Source organism: Giraffa tippelskirchi, chromosome 3 (genome assembly GCF_054371585.1).
Source record: "Giraffa tippelskirchi isolate mGirTip1 chromosome 3, T2T-mGirTip1v1.2.pri, whole genome shotgun sequence".
In the NCBI taxonomy this organism is placed as follows: domain Eukaryota; kingdom Metazoa; phylum Chordata; class Mammalia; order Artiodactyla; family Giraffidae; genus Giraffa; species Giraffa tippelskirchi.
This window is the reverse complement of record NC_137277.1, coordinates 9,640,284-9,668,180: the sequence shown is the minus strand read 5'-3', so window position 1 is coordinate 9,668,180 and position 27,897 is coordinate 9,640,284. Positions and strand designations below refer to the sequence as shown.

The 27,897-nt window shown below is 45.2% G+C and overlaps 1 protein-coding gene and 1 long non-coding RNA gene across 12 annotated transcripts in view; one reads left to right on the top strand and one right to left on the bottom strand.

The window, feature by feature from the left end:
• The window catches only part of CYTH1 (cytohesin 1), a 73,810-nt gene that overhangs the window by 14,091 nt on the left and 31,822 nt on the right, over positions 1-27,897 (top strand). For 4 of the 11 annotated variants that reach the window (XM_081575693.1, XM_081575696.1, XM_081575694.1 and 1 more), the window contains one exon: positions 130-338. The exons of 6 other annotated variants lie outside the window; for them this stretch is intronic. Coding sequence is in view for 1 of the 5 variants with exons in the window: in XM_081575690.1 (XP_081431816.1) it covers positions 21,075-21,102 (28 nt within the window). In the remaining 4 variants the exon portion in view is untranslated. Of the gene's footprint in view, positions 1-129; positions 339-21,017; positions 21,103-27,897 lie in introns of those variants that run through there. One more of the 11 variants, XM_081575690.1, reaches the window with a different exon arrangement.
• On the bottom strand, positions 11,245-18,486 carry LOC145540679 (uncharacterized). Its single transcript, XR_014078486.1, has 2 exons — positions 16,269-18,486; positions 11,245-12,970 (listed from the first exon to the last, which is right to left on the bottom strand). It is a non-coding gene; the product is annotated as an uncharacterized LOC145540679 (long non-coding RNA).

The window sequence follows — 27,897 nt, the reverse complement described above, 5'->3', positions numbered from 1 at the left end:
CAACAAAAAGTTTAAAAATTAGTTCCAGTCATTCTGTGGAATCTTTTGTAGCTTTTTTTAAGAAAGATAAATATTTTTCTCTGCCCTTAAAGTGTATATATGGATGAGTTTTTTGCTGGCATCTTCCAGGGAAGGACCCCATCTTCACAGGGACGGCAGGAGAAGCAAGACTCCAAAGAGGGTGCCAGCAGCTGGCTATCTCCCCTTGGCTCCGTGGGGGCTGGAGGCAGGGAGCAGACCTCACTGGGTCAGACAGTTTGTCACATGGAGCCCAGCAGAAACCGGAACCCAGGCTGGAAGTGCTGCTTCCCCGACACCAAGGCCCACGGGGTGACAAGGTGAGCCCAGATGATGGTCACGCTTGAACTGGGTTAGTCTGCAGCTGAGGAACCAGGTGCCCAGAGCTTAGCACCTTCTGCAGCAGACAAGCCAGCCCTCCCCTGGGAGCCACCTGGTCACACTGTGGCCTCCTTGGCCGACCAGCTGTGACAGAGTATGTGCAAGGATGCTCAGGCCCCGTGGCGGCCTGACTCTGCCCAAGGCTGTGTAATATGATTGCACCATGATTTGATTACTTGTCCTTTCTTGTTGGTCATTTAGAAGTTTCCTCTCTGTTCTGTAACAAGTAACCCTGTAACATCATTGTTGGTAAAGCTTTGCCCACATTTCTAATTGTTTTCTTAGGCTAGGCTTCTGTAAGTGAAATCACTAGGTCAGTGACTAAAAATTATTTTTTAATCTCTTGCTATGTACTGCCAAGTGATTTTCCAGAAAGTTCTGTCACATTTACATTTCACACTAGTATATGATGATGTTTGTTAATTTATCCTTCTAAACATTAATTGTTTTTTAATGTAGCTTTTAAATATTTTCCCTCTCTTCTCAGTGTTGGTAGGGTAGCTTTATTCTAAGACCTTGCCTAGTGTTCCTATAAATCAGAATGGGGTTTATAGCAGCTTCTTTCCCAGGTCATTTCTTGTTAATTTAATCAACAGATATTTATTGAGGACAATCTAGAAGCTGGGCACTCTGTGAGTCTTGGGATTTAGACATGAAATCTCAGGGACCTGGCATTCTAGATGGAAGGAGAACTTTGACCTTTAAGCAAGAAAAGGAGCTGGTTTTTCTGGATAGTGTATGTTTCATCCAGCTGTATGTGGAGTTCAGATGAAGGTTTCTTAAGAGTTAAGTAAGGGTGAGAACTCATCTGCTTCCCACCCTGTGTTTATTGGACACAGGTCAGCAGTTGAACTTTGTATCCCTGACTTTCAGCACTCCTGTGTCCCCTTGCAACTGACAAGCTCTTTTTATAATCCACCAATTGTGTTAAAGACTTTTGAAAGTGAGTCTACACAAACCATGATTTAATCCTGAACAGATAGGTTTTAGAATCCTTTTATGTGAGGATAGGGAGAACAGTGCCTATTTAGGGACTTTCTGGTGGAAAGAAGCTTAAACTTGATAACTTTGTCTCTTACTACTCTTTCCAAAGTGCACTGACTGGGAATTCCCAGTGGTTAGGACTCTGTGCCTTTACTGCCAAGGGTCTGGGTTTGATCCCTGATTGGGAAACTAAGATCCCACAAGCCACATGGCATGGCCCAAAAAAGAAAAAGAGCAAAATGCATTGTCATGGATCTTTCATCCATCAGCCTTAATTTTTACCCTTTGGCCCAAGGCCACCTTGTGCCTTGGGCAAATTATCTTGTCTTCTCTCAGGGGCACAGACGTGGGGTAAAGACACAGTCTCACCTGCCTTGCAGGTCATTGTGAAAGGTCCAGTGAGATGTTCTATGTACATCAGTCAGGGGGGCGACACACAGCAGGAGCCTGGAGAGTGAAGTGATGGCTGTCATCAGTGGACACTCTGGAGGGCTTGGCAGGGCCGCCACAGATGCTAGGATACCAAAGGTGATGTTGAAATATCTTACACAGTGATAATACATTCATTTCCATGTATCTTTTTGCTAAAAACTTTTCTGGTTCCCCCTTATTGTAGTTTCTAAAAAAGTTATTGAGGTATAATTTACATACAATAAACTATCCATTTGAAGTACAGTCTGATGAGATATATTTGGCAGATTTATACATCGTTGAAACTGCCATCACAGTCAAGATACAGAACATTTGTCTGAAAAAGTTCTTCAAGTTCATTTGCAGCCCATCCCTCCCCCACCCTAGGCACCCTAGGCACCCTGGATCTTTTTGACACTACAGATTAGTTTGTGTCCCCCAGAATTTTGTATAAATGGAATCATAACAGTGTATTCTCTACTATGCCTGGCCCTCCCTCAGCATGAAGTGATTGAGGTCATTGTTGGGATGTCCGTCTTTCCTCTGTACTCCCGAGTGGTGTTCCACTGTCTGTATTTATCCAGTCACCTGTCATGATCATGTGCATTGTTTCTGGTCTGAGGTCATTGTGAATAAAGCTTCAGTGAGCCGTCGTCATTGTGTCATTGTGTGGACATGTTTCATTTCTGTTGGATTAATACCCATGGATGGAATGGCTGGGTTGTATGGTAGGGTTTTCCTTTTCTCCTAAAAAATGTTTTATTATATGTAAAAACATATAACATATAACATATAACATGTAATAAGGAATGATATGTACAAATGGCATGTAACTAGTTTAAAAGGTCTCAGAAAAGCTTTTATTTAATGTAAGTATAATATGCAAATCAGTTAAAGTATGTTTTAATATGTTATCATTTTGCATCATCAAAAAATACTAGATTTTCCTAGAAAAAACAGTGACAGTAAAACTTGAAACAATCACAAAGTAAATGAAAATATTTTTTTCCTGTTCTTGTACACAATTCTGTGCTTCCTTAAAATTGAAGAGAAAGCTTCACATAAAAATTTCGAAGTATAAATTCTTGGGGGTGGGCAGATGCACCCAAGAGCATAGCAGAGTCAGGGGACGGGGGCGGGGCGGCCCTCAGGAAGGTTCCCTCTGTATCGTGTGCGTGCTTTGCAGAGTTGCTCTGTGTATCTAAGTAAGCTGCTTCCTGGTAGCTCGTGGCTTTTGTCCATGATGTCTGTGAGGCAAACACAACGTGGACACGCCTTTGATGGTCACTTTATTCCTTCTTCCAGTGCAGCCAGAGGATGGGCGCCCTCTCAAGTCATCAGCCAGGCCTTGGCCACCCACTGAATTGCTTGTGCCGCTGCCACTCAAAGTGTAAATCTTTTAAAAAGAGGGGAGTGGGAGTTAATATTTATGTTTAAAGAAGTTTTTCTGTAAAATCTTTTTAGAACAGTTCTGTTGTTTAGGGGTTTTGGCGTTTGAATTACCAGGCAGAAAGTTTTCTACTTTGGAATTAAGGTATTCAGTCAGTTCAGTCGCTCAGTCGTGTCCGACTGTTAGCGACCCCATGAATCACAGCACGCCAGGCCTCCCTGTCCATCACCAACTTCTGGAGTTTACTCAAATTCATGTCCATCGAGTCGGTGATGCCATCCAGCCACCTCATCCTCTGTCTTCCCCTTCTCCTCCTGCCTCCAATCCTTCCCAGCATCAGGGTCTTTTCCAATGAGGCAGCTCTTTGCATCAGGTGGCCAGAGTATTGGAGTTTCAGCTTCAACATCAGTCCTTCCAATGAACACCCAGGACTGATCTCCTTTAGGATGGACTGGTTGGATCTCCTTGCAGTCCAAGGGACTCTCAACAGTCTCACATCCATACACGACCACTAATTAAAGATTATTCTAAAGAATCAGTGAGTTATGTCCCCAGATGAGTTAGATGGTGGGAGTTAGAAGTAATTTAACTTAGAGCTGGGAAATTGGTCCTTTCATAATTGCAATGTGGTGAGCCAGTGATTTAGTCCACTTAGTACTTTATTATGTACCGTTTTCTGTGCTGATTGTTCAGTTCAGTTCAGTCGCTCAGTCATGTCTGACTCTTTGCGACCCCATGAATCGCAGCACGCCAGGCCTCCCTGTCCATCACCAGCTCCCGGAGTCTATCCAACCCATGTCCATCGAGTCGGTGATGCCATCCAGCCATCTCATCCTCCATTGTCCCCTTCTCCTCCTGCCCCCAATCCTTCCCAGCGTTAGGGTCTTTTCCAATGATTGTTAGTACTGCTTAATTTAATGGTTGTGATGTGTCGGATTCCCTCGGGTCATTGTGTAAACCCCATGTGAGGAACAAGGGGTGCCCGCAGCCTGCTGAGCCTCCGTTTGCAGTCTGTCAGCCTGTGGGGTGGGATGAGAGGCTTGGCCCCCATGTCCTCATGCTCCTGGTGACTCATCACCCAGCTCATTCAGGGTCATGTCTGGAGGCTTCCGGAAGGAGGAGTAAACTTTGGGGAGACTGGGTAACCCCTGCGTGTACTCTTTTTCTTGATGTGTCCCGACCAGGATCATACATGACTTTTTGGCTGGACTGTCTTTTACTAAACAAGAAGTTTTGTACTCTACAGAATATCCTTTAGTTTTGTATTTAATTAGACATTTTACATTTTCAATATAGGATTCAATCTGTACCGTCACTTTGTGATAAGATGTTTGTGACATTATCTCCATTTACTCGGTCAGTGTTAACAAACTCACTGATATGCTTTTGCATACTCATCAGTCATCGTCTTAACCACTGACAGCATTATTTGTCCTGATAATTCCAAGCCAGTTAATTGATGATATTCTCCTCCAATTAGATATGTTTTAAAGGTGATTTCTATAGAAGTTGCTATGAAATGCGAATGATAAAGCTCTTTCCTTTCCAGTGAGAAAGAGAGCAATGAATAACAGTCTCTTCTTTTCCTGCCTTGTTCTGAACTGCTGGAAATAGAGAAAGGAAGAGGAAACTGGAGATCAAAACACCACCTTTGTAACTGGTGAAGAGAAGGCGTCCCCCTAATGCCAGGCCTCGGGAGCAGGTTGCAAATTTGTAAAGTAGGTCAGGTTTCTTTCTCTTTCTAACCTCTAATCGGATCTTTTGGGCATTTGGAACCGCAGGCTCCCAGGACCTTCTGCCTTCCGTTTCAGTGCTCGGGGGGTAAGCAGGAGCCCTGGATCCACTCTGCTTAGTGCCGTGTTTTTGGTATTTCTGTTGGTGATTTCTCTGTTTGAAATGGCCCCGCACACAGTGCTGAAGTGCTGTCTGATGTTTCCAAATGCAAGAAGCTGTGATGTACCCACTGAGAACACTTGTGTGTTCAGTGAGCCTCCTTCAGATGAGAGTTCATTGTCAGTGAGGTGTCCTGAAACTTGCTCACGTATTGGTCCCTGAAGGAACTGAGGTCAGGGGCGCACAGGAACCTAGCCCTGTATTCCCCTAGGACCTGGGTTCAGTATTTGGCAGTTCAGGGTTCACAGCAACTTTTCTAGGATCCTTTCTAGGATGCTTGAATTAAGAGGACTGAGTGTATTGCTAGCCTTCTTTCTCCCCTCTGAGCTTCAGGCTTAGATGGCTCACTGCCTCATTTCTCCCCCCTCCCCACTGAGATGTCTAAAGGGGGCCTCGTGCTTGGCGTGGCACAGAGCTCCCAGATGTCCCCATTCTAGGAAACAGCATGTCCACCCACGTGGTGCGCAAACAGCATGTTGAGAAATCAACCCCGATTCCTCCCTTTCTCTCATTTTCCACATTCATTTTCTTAGTGGTGCTGTCCATTCCACCTCCAAACATCATCTAAAGCCCTCTGCTTTTCTCCATTCTCCTGCTGCCACATGAGTGGAGACCCCTGGCGTTGCTCCTGGCATGCAACTCCAGCTCCCTGTGTTGCCTTCACTGTGACCCTGTCTGTATCCCTTGCTGTCCCCTTTCTGGGCGCCTGATCAGCTGTCCCTTCTTAGGCGGACCCAGAAGGAACATGCTGAGAAAGATTTTGTGGTTTGAGCCCTTGACATCACTCTGAGTGATGGCAGCTTCTGCAAACAGACCTGCCTCCAAACCTGGTAGGAATATTTTTGAGACTGGAAATGAGGTTTGCTTTTTTCTTTTTATAGGGAAAATAGACATCAGAACAGTGGTTTAAGAGCTTGAAGAAAATCTTGAAGAAATGCCCCTTCAAGAATAGATTATTAGAGTTTTCTTATTTGTTTTGTATTTCACTGAAACCACCTGTCTTCTAAAACAAGGAGATTAGATTTTAGACAAAAACCATGGTTTCCGCTTAGTTTGTTTTTAGAATCAGTGACAGGTACCAAGAAGAAGTTAGGCCTGGCTGTGTGTGTGGTACTGCCTTCCGCCATCTCTGCCCTGCCCTGTCTCCTCCCGTTCCTCTCTCACATGGTGGCTTCATCAGCAGGGCCCTGGCGCCTTTCCACGGGTTCACTTTGCACTCTGTCAGCTGAGTAAAAGGATGGGTGGAGTGCACCGATTTTATAATGTCCGTCTTGTGGTTTTACAAAGAAAAGGGGTGATGTATAATTAGTAAGTCAGAAAGGGAGGGAAAGAAACAGGAAGAGAACGTGCAGCGCTTGTGCATCAGAGTTGATGTCCGAGGCAAGAAGGAGCGGGCAGGCAAGCTCTTGCCTTCTCTAGCCCCTGTCCTTACTCTTTGAGCTGCCAGAGAGCTTCGCTTTCATACACACTTGAATTTCACACCATAATGACACTTGTTTTCGTATTTATTGAAGGCTGGCCACTTTTTCTAAAAATTACTAATTGAATTTGGTTTAGAGGTGCACAGAACATCCAGTGAATTAATTTTATCATTCTCCCTGACATTGTTCATATTCCCCTAAGTAGTAAAAGTGTCAGAAAGATCATTTCTGGAAATATCAATTGAATTTATCTTCAATGGCTAGTGCTTTTCATGTATTACAGTTAAAGAATGAACTTGCCTGATAGCTTAGTCACCATTGTCCCCTACAAAACCTTCAGCTTCTTTGATCCATAAATGTTTTCCTTTTGATCCAGGACAGCGTTAAACCCATCCATTCATCATCTGGTGGGTGATGAGTATCGCATTGAGCTGATGAAACACCTAACATGATTGCTCTGTGATTACCTGAGACTGTAGGACACTGGTTCAGCAGACGCTTTTCATCTTTGAGAAGGGGAATCTTAGTTCACAGAGTCATAAAATGGTTAGAGGGGAAGTGAAAAGTGAAAGTGAAGTCACTCAGTCGTGTCCGACTCTGCGACCCCATGGACTGTAGCCTACCAGGCTCCTCCATCCATGGGATTTTCCAGGCAAGAGTACTGGAGTGGGTTGCCATTTCCTTCTCCAGGGGATCTTCCCGACCCAGGGATCGAACCCAGGGTTCCTGCATTGCAGACAGATGCTTTAGCATCTGAGCCAAACCTACCGTAAATCTGAGTCAACACCTTCAGCTTGTTTCCTGTATATGTGGTGTAGTAGGTGACAGTAGGAGGGTCATGGGGGTAGGCTCAGCAGCTGGACTTCTTCTACAAGAAGAATTGGTCAAATACAAACATTTGCCATCTTGGAAAAGAGAAAACTGTGTTACAGAACTAAAAACGATAAAATGAAAAGCAGCAGTTCCCTGTACCACCTTGAGATCCTCCTCCTAAGGGGCAGCCATTTTGAACTTTTTAAGCTGTTTAACAATATTCTTCTCTTGCTTCTTGATGGCCAGTTTCAGACCTGCTCTGCAGACTTTCTGTTGAGCACGACACTGCCAAGCCACGTAGTATTCTGCAATCATTCTCTCTTCCTGGTACCACTCTTTGTTTTTCCTGGAGCTGTTAATTGCCTCAACTTTTCCCTTTGCCCAGCTGTCTTTGAAATTATCAGTTGTTTTTTAAAATGTGGCAGCTGTGCTGTAAGCTCATCTGTGATGTTTTTTGTCTGCTTAAGTGCATCAGTCAGATGTGTCCCCCTGGACTGTGCCTATCATTTTTCTGCTCAAATCTAGATCAGTTGCTCTTAGGTCTGCTGTCTGGCCTTTGTTTCCACTTCCCCCCAGAGTCATTTGGGATTACCTTTCTGTTGAATCACCTTTTCCTTGGTCTGTGTCTTTCCTGTTTTTGATTTACCTTAAGTACATTCTCTAGAAGTTTCCTTCGAAAGGGTATGTGGGAGGTCTGTGTTCTGAGTCCACATGTTAGAAAATGTCTTGGTCTGTCCTTAACACTTTTTGGACTTGGTATAAAATTCTTCTAGTAAAATTTTCTTCTGATTTTGAAGACTTTTACTTTACTTTTGTTTTTTGCTTATCATTCTGCCTGTGAGATTTATCCGTGTTGTTTCACGTAGTTGTATTCACTTTTACAAACATATGATGTTTTATCTTTTGGGTATACCACAATTAAAAAAAATCTGTTCCACTCTCATTGGACATTTAGGTGGTTTCCATTTGGGGGTTATTGCTACAAGTGCCGCTGTGACTGTTCACGTTCGTATTTCCTGGTATTCATGTGAATGATGTATTGCCAGCAGCATTTATAGGAAACTCAGTCTGTGATTTTTATTTTTTTCCAGCTCATATGTCAAATGTTTATATCTACAAGGGTTTCTGGGCTCATATTCTGTTCTGATGGTCTGTCCCATGCCAGAACTACCCATCTTATAACCCCCAAAACAGAGAAGTGTAAAAACCTACTGGGATTGTTCTTCACAGTGACAAATCTCTGTTGAACCTGTAGATCCTCTGAGAAAAGTGACGGCTGAGAGTGCTGGATGCTGAGTGTGCTTTCTCTCTCCATGGATTTAGGTCCTCTTTCAAGTTTTTCAACACAATTTTAGAATTTTTTTCCATTAAACTCTTACACATTGTTGAACTGATTTATCACCAAGTTTTAAATTTATGGGCTTTGTGGCTCGTGGTAAAGGACTCACCTGCCAACGCAGGGGACGTGGGTTCAACCCCTGAGTCAGGAAGATCCCCTGGAGAAGGAAATGGCAACCCACTCCACTATTCTTGCCTGGGAAATCCCATGGACAGGGGAGCCTGGTGGGCTACAGTCTAGGGGGTCACAAAAGAATTGGACAGGACTTCGTGACTAAACAACAATTTAATTTGTGCTTTTATATGTTGACTTTGTAACCAGCAGTCTTAACCTCTGTGAATGATTCTGACAGTTTAGATGTTTTTGTTGTTGTTGTTGTTTTCCCCTTTTCTGTGTGGGTAGTCAGTCCACTCTTGAGATAATCATTTCCTTTTTCTTTTCCTTCTTTAAGATCTCTGTGCCCTTTTCCTTGCCCTGTCTCATTGGCTAGAGCATCTGGGCCCAGTTCTGCTGGGGCTTCCTGGCTGAGAAGATTGGGCTAGAAAACCCTCCAGTACAGCACCAGTGAAGTTGCTGAGTGTGGACACCCTTCATTTCTTCCCCATCTTAAGGGAAAAGCTTTCAGCATTTCCCCACGAACTATAACATTTACTGTGAGTTGTAAATACCTTTTATCATGTTGAAAAAAAAATTCGTCCTGTTTCTAGTTTGTCAAGATTTTTTCAGTCATGGATGGCTGTTCAGTTCTTTTAATACTTTTCTTGCAGGTACATGTGTCATATTGTTGTGACAATATATTATACAACTAAGTCATGAACCAGTCTAGCCCTGCATTGTCTCACGTGATAATCACTATTGAGTTCTTGAAGTATGTTCTAAGCGTAAAACAAATCCAGGATTTTGAAACCTTAGTACAAAAAAAAGGCAGAATATTTATTATATTGATTATATGTAGAAATGATAATGTTTTAGATACATTGGGTTAAATAAAACTTATTATTAAGGTTATTTTTTATCATTTATCTTTTAGTTGTTTACTGTGTAAGTAAGTAAGTATAAGTGAAAGTCGCTCAGTCGTGTCTGACTCTTTGTGACCCCATGGACTATACAGTCCATGGAATTCTCCAGGCCAGAATACTGGAGTGAGTAGTCATTCCCTTCTTCAGAGGATCTTCCCAACCCAGGGATCGAACCCAGGTCTCCCACATTGCAGGCGGATTCTTTACCAGCTGAGCTACCAGGAAAGCCCCTGTTTACTGTGGCTGCTAGAAAATTTTAAAGTGCATATTTGGCTCATATAATGTGTTTTTTGGACAGCACTGGCTAGACACACTGATGTTTGCACCCAAATTTAGTTTATGATAATAGCTAATGTGTATTAAGTGTTTAATAGGTGTCCTCATTATTTTAAGCATTGTTACAGTAACCCAATGAAGTGGGAAGATTTTCTCCATGTCATAGATGAGAAAACTAGACGTCACGGAGAGAGTAACCAAGTAGCTAGTGAGCAGTGGAGCCAGGGCTGTAACCCAAGCGGCTGACTCCTGCGCCTGCACTCTCAGTCACTCCCTTGTAGGGATCATGTGACATTTTAGAGCACTGGGGAGAGGGGGTGACGACAGTTGATTACCCAGAAAATATTTAGATTCCCTTTGTCATTCTACACTTGAAAAATCAAACCAAAAACAAATCCAGGTGCATTAGGCCGAAGTGTATCTCATTTATGTATGTACACTTTGACCTGTAACCCATCTGGAGTTTTTTGTTTTATTTCTTTAAGCATAAAATGACAAATATAAATGCATAAATATATGCATATATGCACATATATGTAATTTTTTAAGTGAATATTTTTCTAATTTTATTGAGGAAGGACCACTACTTCCTAAGCAGGTCACAGAAGCTTAGAAGTCATATAAAAAAGCAATCGACAGACATAGCGTCATATGAATGAACTTAATATATATAAATATATTATTTATATTCTTTTTTGTGTGACAAAAGCTTTCATAAAAAGGTAAAACAGGCATTATAGTTGGAGAAAATATTTGCAGCACTAACAAGCAAAGATTGCTATCCAAAACATACGAAGAGTCCCTGCAAACCGGTAAAAAGGCAAACAACAGTAGGAAAATAGGACAAAGGATATAAACAATTCAGAGAAGAAACACAGACAGCCAATAATCCTAATAGACAGGGAAATGTAAACTACAACAGCCAGCAGATTACCAGAATGTTGAAGAGCATCGGTGAGATTGTGGAGAAGCGGACATTCTCTTAGTGTTGGGTGGGGGCCTTTTGTGCCAGATTTCAGAAGGCAGCTTGGTAATGTCTGTCCCAGTTTAAAATGTTTATAAAGTACATCCTATGCCCAGAGCTTGGTTTCTAAATACCATTCTCCATTAAAAGGAACCTGTGATCCTTGGGGAAATGGTTGATTCCAGGGCTGGGTAAGGAAAAATAAAAAGTGAGCCTACCTGGAAAGTCTTGTGATGGCAGGAAGTGAAGAAGTACTCAGAGAATGATGGCGACAAGTTGGAAGACACAGGAGCCAACTTGAAGAAGCACGTGGCCGCTGACCCAAAAATTGGGGCATGATAAAAGATGGCAAGGAACAGATACCCACATCCTCCCAGAGCATCTCCCAACAAGATTTTTAGGAATCACAGAGGGACAAACAGCCACAAAAGCAAAAACCTGGTGGACTCACCTTTACCAGGTGTTCGAGGTTAGTTAGCATCACTAGTAAAAGGCCAGTCAGCAGCACGGACCCTGAGGTCAGGCGTCAAGAACTCAGCCTCATTCTCGGTGGTGTTGTCATTTAGATGCTCAGTCGTGTCCAACTCCTTTGCGACCCCACAGACTGTAGCCCACCAGGCTCCTCTGTCTGTGCGATTTCCCAGGCAAGAATACTGGAGTGGGTTGCCATTTCCTTCTCCACACTTTCTGTGTAATTCTTGCCAAAAATACACAACCTCAGTTGCATCAGGAGAAAACTGCAGGCAAATCCAAATTGGGGAACATTTTACAAAACAACAGAGCAATACTCTGTGACGTGAAAAGGTCGTAACACTGAGACTGGGAACGGTCGTGATGAGACTAACTGCAGTGGGGTCTCCTGGATTGCATCCTGGACTAGAAGAAAAGCACCATACTGAGAAAACTGAGGAGGTTCCAGTAGGTTTACCAGGCTGCTTATTAGTATTGTGTTGATAAGATGGTAACGTTAGGGGAAGTTGGGTGGAGGACATATGGCAAGTCCATGTATATGCAGTTTTTCTGCAGATCTAAAATTTTTCAAAATAAAAAATTAGCTGCCCATACTGGTCGACTCTGGAATTCAGTTTCTGAATCTTTTCTGTAGGTTCAGAAAGATAGATAAAAAACAATGTTGATTTCACATAGCTTGTGATGGCAGAGTATTGGAAAGAGAGAGTCACCAGCACAAAATCAAAGTATAGCATTAATACAAATTTTACTGTGGGATGTACCAATTTAAAAAATTGAGATAGATTTATATGCCCTGACATAGGAAAATCTCTATGGAAAAAAAAAAAAAACTTGCAGAAAAACATATATTAAATTTTACTTTGTGATATAAGCAGTAAAAAAAAAAAGTATTTTTATATTTTATATTTTCTGCGTCTTCCTCCCCACCCCAGAATGTAGTAATCATGTACTCCTTCTATAATTTAAACACAGGGAGACAGTAAGTATGGTATGTTCTGTCTTCAATGAGATCATCCTCTTTTGTGTGTTAGAAAAACTCAGAATGATTATTTAATATTTATGCTTTATTTTATAAGCGGTTCTTTGATAAAAATACAAAGACCTAAACTCAGCCCTTAGGAAAAGTTTCTTACTGGTTCATATTTGTGCTCCTTAAACTAACCTCAGTGAAGAGGGGCTGTCTTTTAGGCAGTCTCAGAGTTAAGGGAATTCACAGTTGGTGACTTCTTTGCGGGGGTCCCTGTGCCCGGAGCGTGTGTCCATCGGGCAGAGGGAGCACACTGCCCTGGGAGGGCCCCCTGGGCTTGGTGTTGGCAACCGTGGTCACGTGGCTCCTCAGCTCTCACGTGTCTTCAGCGTCCTTCATCGTGGAAGGGGGACCGTGGTGGTTGGGGTGCCGCCTGGTCTCCTGCGGGTGGTTTTGATGCCCAGGTAATCCTGTATTTGTGAAAATCTCTCTGTGTCTCTGGAAACTGACGCAGCTTCTGAAGGTTGCCTGATTGGCTGTGGTGCAGCAGCACGTGTCCCTTCAGGCCGAGTGACACCTCAGGCTGTCCAGCAGCACCATGAACCTGGTTCATGTTTGCGATTCTGCATTGTTTTATCTTTGAATCTGCATTTCTCAGGCCTCTCTTTCCTGCAGACTTCTTTCCAGGTGGATTTCCTGGCTGGGGAGAGAATGTGCAGCCCCGCCAATACAAATGTCGTTCTGTGACTTTGGGTATAAAATCATTTTCAAGAAGAGTAAGATAATTGGATTGAGGGTTTGTGCAGTGGAGGGAAGTTAAGTTTGGGGCCCATAGTCTTGGAAGGATGAATGATCGCTATGCAAATGACAGAAATGCAGGTAGGTCTCTGTGGGTGGAGGGGCTCTGTTGGGGTGACAGCAGACATGGGGGCAGACAGGCAGGACCATGTCTTGAAGGGCCTCTTGGGCTGGGCAGTTCTATATCTAAAATGCCCTTCCTCTCCCAGACAGTGCCCACTCACCCATAAAGGTCACCTCTACTTTTCTCTTCAAGGTTGTGAGCCTAAGGCAGTATTTGAATCACCCCTGTTCTCCTAAATGCCAGGTAATGCCACTAAGATTGTGGATTTTCTCAAAAGTCACTCTTCTTTTTTGGACTGCTCACTCCGCATTCTTCCTGCTGCCCCCAGGGACTGATTTTTGGTGTTCTTTCTCCAAGAGCTTGGAGCACCCGACCCTCACATCCTAGTCCTGAGCAGCCCAGGTGGTGGTTTCAGGTGATCTCTGCCACCACCCAGGGCCTCCAGAGACCTGTGCTCTCATCACCTCTGGAGCCCAGCACCCAGCTAGCGTGGCACTCGGCACAGTTCAAACTGAACACACAGTAGAGACCCAAGTCTTTTTTGAGGGAATGCAGAGTACTCAGCCTTGAATGCTCCTTGGAAGGACTGATGCTGAAGCTCCAGTACTTTGGCCACCTAATGTGAACAAGCTGACTCATTGGAAAAGATCTTGATGCTGGGAAAGATTGAAAGCGAAAGGAGAAGAGAGGGGCAGAGGATGAAACGGTTGGATGGCATCACTGACTCAGTGGACGTGAACTTGGCCAAACTCTGGGAAATAGTGAGGGACAGGGAGGAGGCCTGGCACGCTGAGTCCATGGGGTCGCAAAGAGTCAGACACAACTTAGTGACTGAATAACAACAACTTAGCACTTATGTTTTTCAAATAATGAGCACCAGCTTTGTGAACACCAGCTAGAACATGGCGGGCAGACCCTCAGGTTACCAGGGGATGAGACTTCTCCTAAGGACACAGGAGGTGGGAGGTTCAGCCACCACAGTGGCTCTAGGTCCCTGAGCGCAGGTCTGTTCATGGGGAAACAGCCTTGGGAATCTAATCCTGCACACAGTGCCTGGTTAATTTCATTAGTCCATGTGGTGGGGAACAGGAAGCAGGAGCTTCAGAGGAGAATATAAATGCACCTCACACACTGCAGAATTTTGGACCTGAAAAGCCTGTGTCCAGTGTTTTTGCTTTGGGTTGGGGGAGTCACAGAGGTTCAGACTTCACCTCTGTGATGCCTGTTCTGACCGCCACGTTTAATACTTTTTTTATGTGGCTGTATCGGGTCTGCGTTGCTGCACAGGCTTTTCTCTCTAGTTGCGGCGAGTGGCAACTCTTTGTTGCAATGCGAGGGCAGCTTCTTGCAGTGGCTTCTCGTGTTGCAATGCACAGGCTCTACGGTGCTCGGGCTTCAGTAGCTGCAGTGCCTGGGCTCAGTAGTAGCCGTTCCCGGTCTCTAGAGCCCAGACTTAATAATTGTGGCACATGGGCTTAGTTGCTCATGTGGGATCTGAGTGCATGTTGGATCTTCCCAATCCCGAGTCAGGGATGGAACCCGTGTCTCCTGCATTGGCAGGTGGATTCTTTACCACTGAGCCACCAGGGAAGCCCTGTGTTTAGTACTTTAATAATTACTGCACCCCATGCACACACTCCTGGATTCTTCTTTCCCCCATTGCACCTGCTACTTTCTAGCGTGCTAGTTAATTTATTATTTATCGTGAATATTGTTTGTTGTCTGTGTCTGCCTGTGTAACATGAATTCCCATTGGCCATCACCTGTTCCCATAAATTAATCACAGTGGCAAACCAGTTTTCATATAACGAAAACCTTTCAGGAAATGAGAACAGTGGAATATCACCAGAGCACGCCCTGCATTCTAGGTGGAACATGGCTTTCTTCTGTACACCTTCAGAAGGTAATGGCTCATTGTAAACCTTTTAACAATCTTCTCAAGTAGCCAGCAGAGGGCAGCACAGTTTGAATTTATCACATCTAGTAATTTTGACTTTATTTTAAAGGACATTTAAAACTGTAGCAACTGCTTTCAGATGTAGTTCAATGTCTATCTCAATATCAAGTTTAATTTTTTTTTTTGCTTCCTCATGAGGCATGTGGGATCTTAGTTCCCCAACCAGAGGTCGAACCCACCCCCTGCAGTAGAAGCACACAGAGCTCTAACCGCTGGACTGCCGGGGAATTCCTCCGCATCAGATACAGTACACTGCTTTCTCATTTGTGAGTCATGCTGTTGCTCCTGTGTCTTTGTGGAGGAAGACGTTTCAGTTTAGCATCACGAGTAGGTCAAGCGCATGTTTTCTAAAGCACACAGGACCACGTTTCTGAGTGTGATGGTGACGATAGGTGTGAGTCCTGTGGGGCGTCATTCCATCACCACTGGGGGGCGCTAATCATTTACCCGAGCTTCTCTCAGGGACAGGGCTGACCTCACCTGCTCCTGGAGTACTGGATCCAGGTGCAGATCCCCCAGCACGAGGGTCCTCACTGAGCACCTGGTGATGTGTCGACCCCCTTCTCAAGGAAAATTGTATAGAAACTCAAAACCACATGTTTTTTTTCCCCCCTCGGTTTTATGGCATTCTGTGGCATTGATAGTGAATTTTCTTCACATGGAAATTAAGATCAGACTCTGAAGAATTACACCTTTCTCTTTTTTCTTGCAAAAGTTAATGACTCTTCTTGGAAAAAATTGAAATTCAGATTGTGTAAATAAGACAAAGGGTAAAAGGACATGTCTTAGGGCTTTTGAAAAATATCTAATTTATTTTTACTGTTGATGATAAAACTGCTAAAAATTCTGCCTTACAAAGTATGGGCAGGTAACAGTGGTGAGGTGCAAGTTAAGTGCGCATCCAGGAATTTTTTTATTTGCATTTTCTGCAACACATACCTGGTATTTTCTTTGTTTTCAAGTCTTTTTGTTTTTGTACATTGCTGTTTGATGCTGTTCATGTGTGTGAGGAAAAACAGTATGAATCCACCATATTCTTCAGGGAACCCAAGAAGTAGAAAGAAAGAAAGTGAAGTCGCTGTTGTGTCCAACTCTTTGCGACCCCATGGACTGTGTAGCCTGCCAGGCTCTTTCATCCATGGGATTTTCTAGGCAAGAATACTGGAGTGGGTTGTCATTTCCTTCTCCAAGATATCTTCCTGACCCAGGGATCAAACCAAGGTCTCCTGCACTGCAGGCAGACTCTACTGTCTGAGCCGCCAGGGAAGCCCAAGAAGTAGAAGTAACTCTTTCAAAAGAGCTTTGCAGTATTCCTAGGCAACTGTGGGTTTCTGTGTGTAGAAGGCCGAGGTCTTTGCCACTTTCTACGTCACCTTACAGATACACTTCTGTGGGTTTTTGGACACTTGCATGATTGTGTTCTCCAAACCCTTCCTATTGGCAGCTTATCAGGAAAGATCTAAGCTGCAAAGAAAGAGGTCATCAGGAAACAAAATGACGTATCTTCAGATCTCAGAAATTCCTCTGATATTGGAGATAATGGAGTGACGCTAGAAACCGGAGGGTGGGTCTGAAGTCGTGACAGGCAGTTAAGTCACCCAGTGCTTTTCCATCTCCTGTAGCAAGGCGATTTCTCTTTCCCTTTGGTAAAGCGTGGAGATCAGGCTGTAAGGGGACTGAGTGAAAGTCTGTGTACTTACTTAGGAGCTCCTTTCCCTTTCTGTCTCTACTTACCTGCCCAGGTGCTGCTGGCCAGCTTTACTGGAGATCGTGTCTTTCAGAAAGTCACTGCTCAAGACAAGAACCTACGGAGCCCTACATGTGGGGTCTCTACGTGTTAATTGCTTTATTATTTTACAAAGACACTCACCACTCAACAGGCCATAGCTACTACACAGAGTTTTTAATCAGATTGTCAATGCCTCTCTCTTAAATATGAAGAAATTAGCCTCTGTTCACTAGACATTTAAGGAAAATCCTTGAACATGAATAGAACACAAAGTAAACAGAAGAAAAGAAATTTGAGGAAACAGGTCATGGAAGATACAGAAGAAAACTTTAAAACTGTATACTTAAGAGTCTCATTAAATTATATTAATGAAATAAGAATAGGATGCTATCAAAAAGATACATTCAGAAATTAAGAGTGAGTTCTTGCAGATTAAAAATAAAAGAAATAGGCTTCCCAGATGGCTCAGTGGTAAAGAATCTGCCTGCAATTCAGGAGATGCAGATTCAGTCCCTGGGTCCAGAAAAACCCCTAGAGAAGGAAATGGCAACCCACTCCAGTATTTTGGCCTGGAGAATCCCATGGACAGTGAAGCCTGGCAGGCTACAGTCCATGGAGTGGCAAAGAGTCTACCATGATTTAGTGACCAAACAACAAATCTCAGAAATAGAACATTCAAGTAGAAAGATTGGAAGATAAAGCAGAGAATTATTTTAGTTCAGGCTGTTGTAACAAAGTAGCACAGGGTGGGTGGCTTAAACAACAGGTGTTTGTTTCTCACAGTTTTGTAGAGGCTGAAAGTCTACCATCTCAGTGCTGGCGGGATTGGGTTCTTGGTGAGGGCCTCCTTCCTGATTTAAAGAGAGCTACACTCCTGCTGTGTCCTCACATGACAGAAGGAGAGCTAGCCAACTCTCTGGCCTCTTCATATAAGGGCACTAATCCCATTCAGGTGGCTCCACCCTCATGACCCGATCACCTCCCAGAGGCTCCATTTGCAAATACCATCACGTTGTGTGTGAGGGGACACAAACATTTGGTCCATTGAAAGAATATTTCCTAGAAAGCAGCTCAAAAAGAAGAGGAAAAGTAGGAGTGAATAGGTAAGAATAACTAAAGGATCCACAAGAGAGGTCCGGTTGCTAATAAAAATGTCAAAAAACAAGAACTGGGGGGAAAAAAAGGACAAATTTAATTATTAGAGTATAAGATTTCAGGCATAGGTTCTACCCGATGGCTAACATAACATACGAAATTTCATAACACTCTGCGTAGAGAGAAGGTCCTGAAAGCTTCCTGAGAGGGGAAAGGGTCACATACAAAATATTGGGAATCAGAGTGGCACCATTGCTACCAGCAGTACAGGAAGAGGGAACAGTAAGGGAGTGCCTCCACCGCGCGGAGGAAATAGAACTTCGCTTAGAGTGCCGCACCCAGCCAAAATGTCAGGTGTAAGAGAAGAGACATGTAAAATTCACAGCCCCAGTGATGAAAACCCACCCCTTCACAGCCTCTCTCTGTTAGTTGTGAGAGGATGTGCTCCACCAAAATGAGGGAGTAATCCCAAGAAAGAAAAAAAAAAGAAAACATAGAATCAAAGACTCAGGACCAGTGGCCGGGAAACAGGGAGGGCGTGCACAGGGTGATACCCAGAGCTTGGGCCTCAGAACCATGAGACCAGGCTGAGCAGAAGCGTGGAGGTTTCTGGAGGCTGTCTTAAAGCTTGACCATGTTGACGGTTTCATAGCATGGCAGAGAGTTTGGCACTGAGCGAAGAGAAACAAAAAGGACACTTAATGCCATTATGTGGTTATTTTAATCACAGTACATTATGTAGCTAGGTTTTGAGCAGCATTTATGGGAATTCTAAATACTGATTTAACCAAAAATGTTTGCATAATTATACCAAAGGGATGTGTGCATGTGTGTAGACATGGATGTGGTGTGGGGGTAGAAGCTGAGTCTTCATCTTTGATGGCAGGCAGTTGATATCTAGAGTTGAAAACTCGAGAACAAGTGGTGTAACTAGTTATTTCGAAACAGGGAGGTGATGAGCAGAAGAGATAGCCGAGACCTACATCTGTGGAGCGTGATTTTAGGTGGGGGAGGGGGAGAGTCGGGCAGGAAACTGTGGTTTTCTGTTTTAAACCATAGGTACTACTTGCTTTATGTGATGTGTGTGTCTTTTGCTTAGAGAAAAAAACCGGGCATGGGGGTGAGAGACGAGCCTGGAGAGGCTCCCAGGGTCCCAGGAAGAGGGTCTTAACACCATGGTTATTACGGGACTGAGGACTTCAGGGATGGCTCCTGGTCTTGGGATTTGTGTGGTCACTGTGGTCTCCCCAGACCCTGCCCTCACTTTTCTAGACCATCCTCTCTTCTGTCCACACTCCCACTCTTGAGTGTGTGTCTGTCTCCTTGGGATTGCGACTAATGTGGGTATTATGCTGAGAAAAAGACTTTCCCCAGAGCATTGTGTGAATATTCATGGAAGCTTTCTTTCAGGTTACATCCTGATAAACACATCATAAGTTGAAAATGTCATAGGTCAGCATGTATGTAATACACCCAAACTGAGCAGCACAGCTTAGCACAGCCTGCCTTAGCTGTGCTCAGAACAGTAAAATAGCCTGCAGTGGGGCCGAGTCATCTAACGCGCAGCCTGTGTTGACTGTCTCCTGTAGTGACTTGATCACTACACCGACACAGGAGAAACAGAACAGTCATCTGCGTCCAGGGTGGCTGTAAGTGTGTCATTGTTCCCCTTCGTGACGGCGTGCTGACTGGGGGCTGTGCTCACTGCTACTGCCCAGCAACACAGGAGAGGACCGGACCACGTACTGCTAACCCAGGAAAGAGCAACATTCAGAGTGTGGTTTCTGCTGACGGTGTATCACTTTCATGCCATAATAAAATCCAAAAGTCGTAAGTCAACCTTTGTGAGACTTCCTGGGCAGTCTGGTGGCTTGCGGCCCGGGCTTGATCCCTGGTTGGGGAACTAAGATCCCTCGTGCCCCACAGCACGGCCACACAAAAAAGTCAATCATTGAAAGTCAGGGACCATCTGTATACTTACCTCTTGAGGTGAATATATCTTAAGAGAAGGATAAATATATTTCATATATTGTATAGTATATGTGGTTATTATATGTAGTAAATATGGCAGCTGTAATGAGAGATACGGAGAAGGTAATGGCACCCCACTCCAGTATTCTTGCCTGGAGAATCCCATGGACAGAGGAGCCTGGTGGGCTGCCGTCTATGGGGTCACACAGAGTCGGACACGACTGAAGCGACTAAGCAGCAATGAGAGATATATTGATATATATATATATATATATATAAAGAGTTAAATATGTAAAAGAGAGAGAATGAGAATATAATATAGAAAACAAAAATCTGGACGAATATTAAGAATATATACTGAAATGTCATCAGTGGTTATCCCTGAGTGATAGGATTAAGGGACCCCCCCCCACTGCTATAATCTAATTTCAACAATAAACATGTGTCGTGAATATATTAACAGTATGCAGAAAAGAACAGTTTGGTGCAATATATTAGAACATAGAATGGGGATGAAATTGAACTTATATGGGAATGATGCCCTTAGTTGTTTTGGGGAGGGTTTTTTTTTTTGCCTCTAAAATCTGCCTCCTATTTTTATCCCATGACCTCATAACATACTGTAATGATTATGATCTCTTAGTCATGCTCTTGGGAAATGCGCTGTTATCTCACTGCGAGACAACCCCGGGGTTTTTAAGTGATTTTGTCCTAAGGAAGTACTTGGGAAGTGAAGAGAGAAACGCCAGCTCTGTCTGTTGCTTTGGGTGAGTCTGAGACCAGAAGTGCTGCTGTTCCTCACTGGACTCCAGCCTCAGACTGCTTCCAGGGAGGAGGTAGTTAACCTCTAGGGTGCTCCTTGAGCTTGACTTCAGGAACTGGGTGGTTGCCATGAACTGGGAGTGACGCCTCTGTAGATGGAGGCTGATTGGTCCAGGAGTACGGCCAGGGAGTTCCCCTTCAGTCCAGGAAGCAGCCCTGAGCTGTCCCAGTGTTGGACGGCCCACAGGTACTCCCGCCCCACCCGGCCCTGCCTCCCACTGAGTCGCACTCTGAGCTCTCCTTTGAAGTACAAACCCCAGCAGCCTTCAGGGTCCTGCTGTGACAGACAAGATGGTCCTTAAAACCGAACACGAGGATGGTGAGTCCCCGTCCTGGCCTGGGTGTATGGGGTGAGGTTTAGGTATCTCTTCTGATCAACATGTGACGACGTGTGTTGTGTGACGCCAGTTTTACAGCCCCTTGAGGAGTACCAACTGAAAGGCTCTTGCTTGTGTGTGTGAGAGAGAGAGAGAGACTGTGTTTTTAAACTGAAAGTGTCCCCCAGCCCCCACCCCCACTCTGCCTTTCGTTGGGGATCCACCCTGGGTGTGTCTTGGTGGCATTTGCCGTCCTCCTTGGCGATGGTGTCTGACTTCCTGAGTCTGAGTAACAGTCTTCGAAGCGCTGAAAGTTGCATGTACACCAGAGTGAGTGTGACACTAAAAAAGGAAAGATGTTAGAGACCAGGTTTGAAAGTAACCTGAGGATGCGTAATAACCGTGAGGTTGAGGATGAACAACAACCATTTTTATTAAATAAAAATGTAACAGAGGGAATATCCGTACTTGTTTGATCTTCCTCTTTTGGTATTAGGTAACAACTGAAGCCTTGCAGAGTCTGGGGAACTTCTTTTGCCTTCTCCTTACCCACACTGTAAACAATGAAGCTATGAGTAAAGGGGTGACAAATTCTGGATTCTAAATCCCAGAAGCTTTTGCAGAAAAACTGGCTTTAAAGCACCCTAGCTCAGGGCTCTCAAATGTCTTGAAGTTTTGTGTGTGGATCTGTGTATGTTTTATTGTGAGACTTTCATCAGATAGCCATGTATTTTTTTGTTTGTTTTGTTTTTGATTTTTTTTTTTGACATGTACACACTGCCACGTTTTATTTATTTATTTATGGCTGCCCTGCGTCTTCGTTGCTGCACACGGGCTTTCTCTAGTCGCAGCAGGCGGGGGCTGCGCTCTAGTATGGGTACACGGGCTTCTCCTCATGGTGGCTGCTCTTGCTGCAGAGCACAGGCTCTTAAGTGTGCGGACTTCCGTTGTTGCAGCCCGTAGGCTGGGTAGTTGTGACTTGCTGGCTCTGGAGTGCACAGTCTTCAGTAGTTGCGATACAGGAACTCATTAGCTGTGGCTGGAGGACCCTAGAGCATGCAGGCTTCGGTGGTTGTGGTGCATGGGCTGAGATGCTCAGCAGCATGTGGAATCTTCCCAGACCAGGGATTCAACCCAGGTTTCCTGCATTGGCAGGCAGATTCTTATCCACTTGGGCCACCAGGAAAGTCCCAGATGGCCATGTTTTAGTGCCTTTAAGACAAAAAGCAAAATATATACTGGTTTGTAGCTGGTATTGGATGATATGAATAAGTCAGAAATAAATATTAAGCTATTTTTCAAAATGGATTTTGTGAAAGTGATAATAAACTTTAGGGGTCCTTTATATCTTTTTCCTTATCTGGTTCACTATAAAGTGTATTTTGACATTCCATCTTTGTGTCAGACAGTATTGTGCACCATACCCCACAGGGTGGCTCGGAAAGCTATACTGTGTGTGAAAGCGTATGGGAGAGAGGGGCGTTTGGTGGTGACAACACCTGGCATATGAGGAGGGGATGACGGTGAAGCAGTTCTACGTCAGGGCTGAACTGCCCTCATGGGAGGTTTTGTATCTGAAAGGTGTGTCCCTGGTAGCCAAGGTCTCTAGCTCAAAAGTGGACCCTTGTGAGAGTGGAGGACACTGGTGGATGATGCTGGGGTGGTAGGGGTGCACTGGCCCGGCCTGGGCAGAGGGTGACCGCTGCTCACTGAGCTGGTTCTTCCCTCTTGCTTGCCGCTGCTCCTTCTTGGTGGCCTGGCTTCAGACCCGCTGAGGTGGTGCTAACAGTCACATTAAAGTCAGAATCAAGGGGTTCCATGCCGTTGGCTTCTGGCCATCCTAGAGGCTTTAATATTCAACATAAACTGCTCAGTGTGTGTGCCCTTGATTCATGGATGGGAGTAGGGCTAGGGCATTTAGAAATCAATTTTTAGAGATAGGATTGATGGGCAGCTTTGCTTTGAAAAAGTAGTCTTCAGAATGGGTGGTTCTCCATTTCCCTCAGCACCCCCGCCCCGCCCCGGGAATGTTTCATCTTGTTGTCTGTTTGAGACATTGGGGGGCGCAGTGTTGCTAAGATAGTTGCCCCTGGGTACTGAGATGAGATGGCAGAAATGGCATTGGACATATGTGAAAGTGAAGGGAGCAAATGGACTTCCCCAGGCCGTCCCCAGCATCCCAGGAGGGCGGGTGAAGTGTCAGCGTGTGCGTCTCCCACAGCTGCATTGATTAGATTGTCACCCTAAGGGCCACCCAACACAGGGGAATGAAGTTTTAAAAAATGTCTGTAAAGAACTCAGCTCTTACCTGCTGCATGAGAGTCTGCAGTCCTTCAGTTACAGACATGGCTTTGCCTCTGTCCTTCCCTCTTACTTACGCTCATCAAGTTCCACTCTAGTTATGCAGGTGCGTGTAAGTGAGGCTTAACCAGTGTCCTATTATGCACGTGTGTGTAAGGATAGTGTCCAGTTATGCAGGTGTGTGAGACTTAACCATTATACTGAATTGAGCTCTGTTTTCTTAGCCGCCTGAGGCTGTTTTTAGCTATTACCTTTTGAACGTTTGACCCCCCCCTGGTTTGCCTTTGAACCTTCTCTCTGGACTCGGATCCCAGCTCCCTGCTGAGGGGGACATGAGACCCTCACTGGCACAGCTCAGGCTCTCTGCCGGGTGCCCCAGGCCCTGACCAAAGCTCTGCTCACTGTCCCCAGGCACTCAGCCACCGCGGCCTCCTCCCCTCTCTGCATCTGTGTCCGTCCTCAAGTCCAGGCTCCGAGGCTTATCCGAGTCCTGAGCAGCCTGGCCACGGGGCGCTGCTGAGGGCTCGCCTGCCTCCCCTGCTGGCCTGTCCGTTCCACGCAGGGCAGGGCTGAGCTCTTTAAATCCCAACCCCAGCGCTGGCTGGCATGTGCAGATGCGCAGTGAGTGCTGAGCTGACGTGGCACGATTATTCCGGGGAGAGAAAATAAAGAGCTGACGGCTCAGCCAGTGAGTTTGAGTTGGACTTGGTTTGTTCCTGGATTATTTATACTCATTGAATCTTACCTCATCTCTAAATTGGAGGTAACACCTCATACATTGTCAGGAAGTGTGCAGAGTTCACAATTGGGCTTTGTTGTCAAGTTCAAATAATGGAAGTGAAAAAAGATTTTAGGCCGTGGATCTTATGTGTGTATAAGTTAGTATTACTTGTAGGAAAAGATACCGACTAGAATGGAATTAAGTAGTGTCTCTCCCTTAGGACACTGGATTTTCAGGTTGCATCTAAAATACTGTGTCTGGTGGTAACTTACCCCTTATCCCACCCTCTCAATGTGGTCCTTGCCATTGTTCCAGCCTCACATTGGGCAGGTTGCTGAGGCTGAGGGGAGTTTTAATCCGGAAAGCAGAGGTGCTATAAGTGCACATCCCGTAGATACTCCCCACTCCCTTCCTCACAGGTTGAGTTTGTATTTTGCGGAACCAAAAATGGTTACATCTTTATTTTTAAGCAAGAGCTCTTGGCATTGTACGAAGCACAGATCTCAGCAGACCTGCATCACCATCTGCCAGGACCAGTTTTGAAGGGGCCTCTCTCTGGTCTGGATTCATAGGCTCTGGTCTGGATTTCATAGGCTGTCTGTGGAGCACACCAGCGTGAGTGCCTGCAGCGCTGAACAGAGGGTCAGGACTCCCCTTTCTTCTTAATGAAGGAGGTTGAAGAAATGAGGCTCAGGTTCTGCTCTGAAAAGAGTGGACCTTTATCTGTCATGTGAGGCTTTCCACAGCCTCCCAAGTTCTCTTTGCTGTGGAACAATAAAAGCATAGGGCTGGCTGTCGGTGGTCAGGACCCAGCGTCCAGGAGGCAGGTGGGATATGGAGGGCAGCGGGTAAAGTTGTCTGAGGAGCCAGCATTGTGGAAAGAACAGGCAGGGAATGTGGTCTTGGCAGGACACAGGACTGGGGCTTTAGCAGCCCCCAGCCTGTAGAGTGGGCTGCAGAGCCGAGGGCAGGGGAGATGCGGTAGATCTGGACAGGAGACATCAGGACCTTGCCGCCCAGCCCTCCCCGTGGCTCTGGAAGATTCGCTGAGTGTGTTGGTGGTGGTGGTGGGGAGGGGCTGACTGGACCTACATATAGTTTGCTGTTGGTTACCTTAAAAGTAGAGGGCTAGACCTTCTGCACATTTTATATGGTATCCATTTCTCACTTTTCCCTTGCATTTTGACAGCCTTCCAAAGGCATTTTTACTGAACTTACATTGTTCTTGGCTTTGCTTCTCTGTTTGCTGAAGCCAAGTTGAGATTTCCTTTTTAGAAAGATTCTTGTAACAGCTTCTGTCTTCTCCTGTTACCTTGTGAAGAGCTTCCGCTCATGGGGATTCAGATGGGTTCACCTTGCAGCTGGGACTGTCACTAGTGCAGAGGGGCCACAGGCTTGTGGGGCCCTGGCTCCCAGGGCACGTGGGCCTCCCCCGGGGCTGGCGTTGGGCAGCGCTCGCTGCTCTCGGGACCCACGCGTCCTCCTCCTGAGCCTGTGCTGGGTGTGGCACACCAGGGAGAATGGACACAGAAGTCAGGCTTGTTGCCCTCAGCTCTGCTCATGGTCAGGACTCGCCCCGCCACTGCCTTCCCTTCTTCTGAAGATAATTTCTTGACTTTTGTATGGTCTTCCTTCCTACCATACGGAGAAATCATGAAAGCTTAACTTCTGACCTAGAAAAGTGCAGCACATTTCTTTTCCAAGTTAGTGACTGTTTCTGCATCTCCTCTCTTTCTGACATCTTGAGTCTCTTCTTTGTCTCTTCTGTTAAGAGTTCAGGATTCTGATTCATAGAAATCCAGTGGAATCCTACATAGACAACACAGCATGATGGTATAGTTCCCCCCAGGAATTTCACGTGCATTATATATGACAGGACTCCAAGTATGTTCCTCCCACAAAAGAAATACTTAGGCGTAAGCTGAGCAGATGTTTTGGGGTAATTGGCTGGTGACATTTCCATATTCTTTTCTGAATACAGATTTCAGTGTAAAATTTTGCCTTAGTTTTGGATCCAGATAAAGAGAAAGGTATAAAGTGCGGCATCACTGCCTCCATTCATTCCCTGTCCACACTTCTTGTCTCTGAAGAGGGTCCCTGTTGACAGTTTCAAGCGCATCCTTCTCAGATCTGTGCCATTTCCCAGCGTCGGTGTCACATGCGTGGTGTCCTGTTCCTTCTCGTGGTACCATGTCTGGGAGATCTTTCTGTGCTGGCATCTGTGTCCAGCTCACTCTTTTTAACGACCAAATTGTGTGTAAGTAGCCTTCACTTTTGCACTTTTGAGAGCATGTCCGTTGGGTAAGTTCTCAAATGCAGTTGCTGAATTGAGAAATATTGCACAAAGTTTGTGCCGTCTGCGCTACCGAAGCAGAGCCTGGGCCCTCACGCCCTTGGCAGACGCTGGTTTCTGCCAGGCTCTCGGGAGGCGGTGTGGCGTCCCTGCTTTTAACTGGAGAGTTGAAGCGTCCTTCCTGTCTGCGAATCATGTTTCTGGGTCTGCCTTTTACGTCCTTCACGGCTCGTGTCTCTTTGTCTTACTGCTCTGTATGGTGCTCTCCTTGTGAAAAGAGGTTGGCCCTCTGGCATAGATTTTGTACATTTGTTGTCCTGGTTGTTTACCTTCTAGCTCATAGAACTTTATTTTCCATTCTGAAGCCTGTCATTTTATTATAGCAAATTGAACAGATTCTCTGAGATTATGACCATATTAATCTATGCTTTATTCTAGAATTTCTGTGGTTTCTTTTTCTATATTAAAATCTTTGATTCAGCTAGAATTTATTCCGATATAAATGAAGTAGGCATTCAGTTTAGCTTTCCCTCAAATGGGTAGCTAATTGCCCTACCACCATTGACTGAATAATCCTATTTTTCTTTAAATTTTTGTATCTTTTAAAAATACTTTCTTTATGAGACTTCATGACTTGAAGTGTTTCAGTATTTCTTGAGTTTCTTTTCTGTTGTTTTCCTTCTCTATTGCTGGAAGTTCAGATTATTGACACCTCACTTTAAGTGGCTCAGCTGGTAAAGAATCTGCCTGCGATACAGGAGACCTGAGTTCAATCCCTGGGTTGGGAAGATCCCCTGGAGGAGGGAAAGGCTACCCACTCCAGTATTCTGGCCTGGAGAATTCCATGGACTGTATAATCCATGGGGTTGCAAAGAGTTGGACACGACTGAGCGACTTTCACTTCACCTCACTTTAGTCTCTGTCAGCAGCTCTTTCACATTGCCCTTCTTCCTCTTTGTAGTTGCCTGTGCTATTCACATATGCATTTTCCATGTGAACTTTAATATCGCTTTATCCGTCACCCTTCCTGTAAAACTCTTGTTGGTCATGTAAATAGTATTTTTAGAAACCGATGTGCAAACTGAGGACCGCCTTCCCCCACTGGGGTCCTCCTGCCTGTGCTCAGATCGTTCTTGTTTTCTTGGTGGCTTTCTCCAGCCATAATAATCATGCTAGCTTGCAGGGAATTTGCTGGTCTTTGGGGGTAGAATAGAATGAGGATCTGTTTGTATTAGACGGAGGAGGCCCATGCCCTCTCTTGGGTCAGCTCGCCTCCCAGAGCTGGCAGTGGAGGGGCACAGAGGCACCCTGGGTCTCCACGGGCAGAGGTGCCTGCCTCCTGCCTCCTCCCCTCCTTCCTCCCCCTGCAGTCTCCTCCCGCTCTGCTGCGCCCTCTGCCAAGGCAGGAGGGAGAGGACTCGAGAGTAGCCCCCGCAGGGATGAGTTCCCGTGCTGGGGCTGGGAGCAGGCCCCCATCTGGAA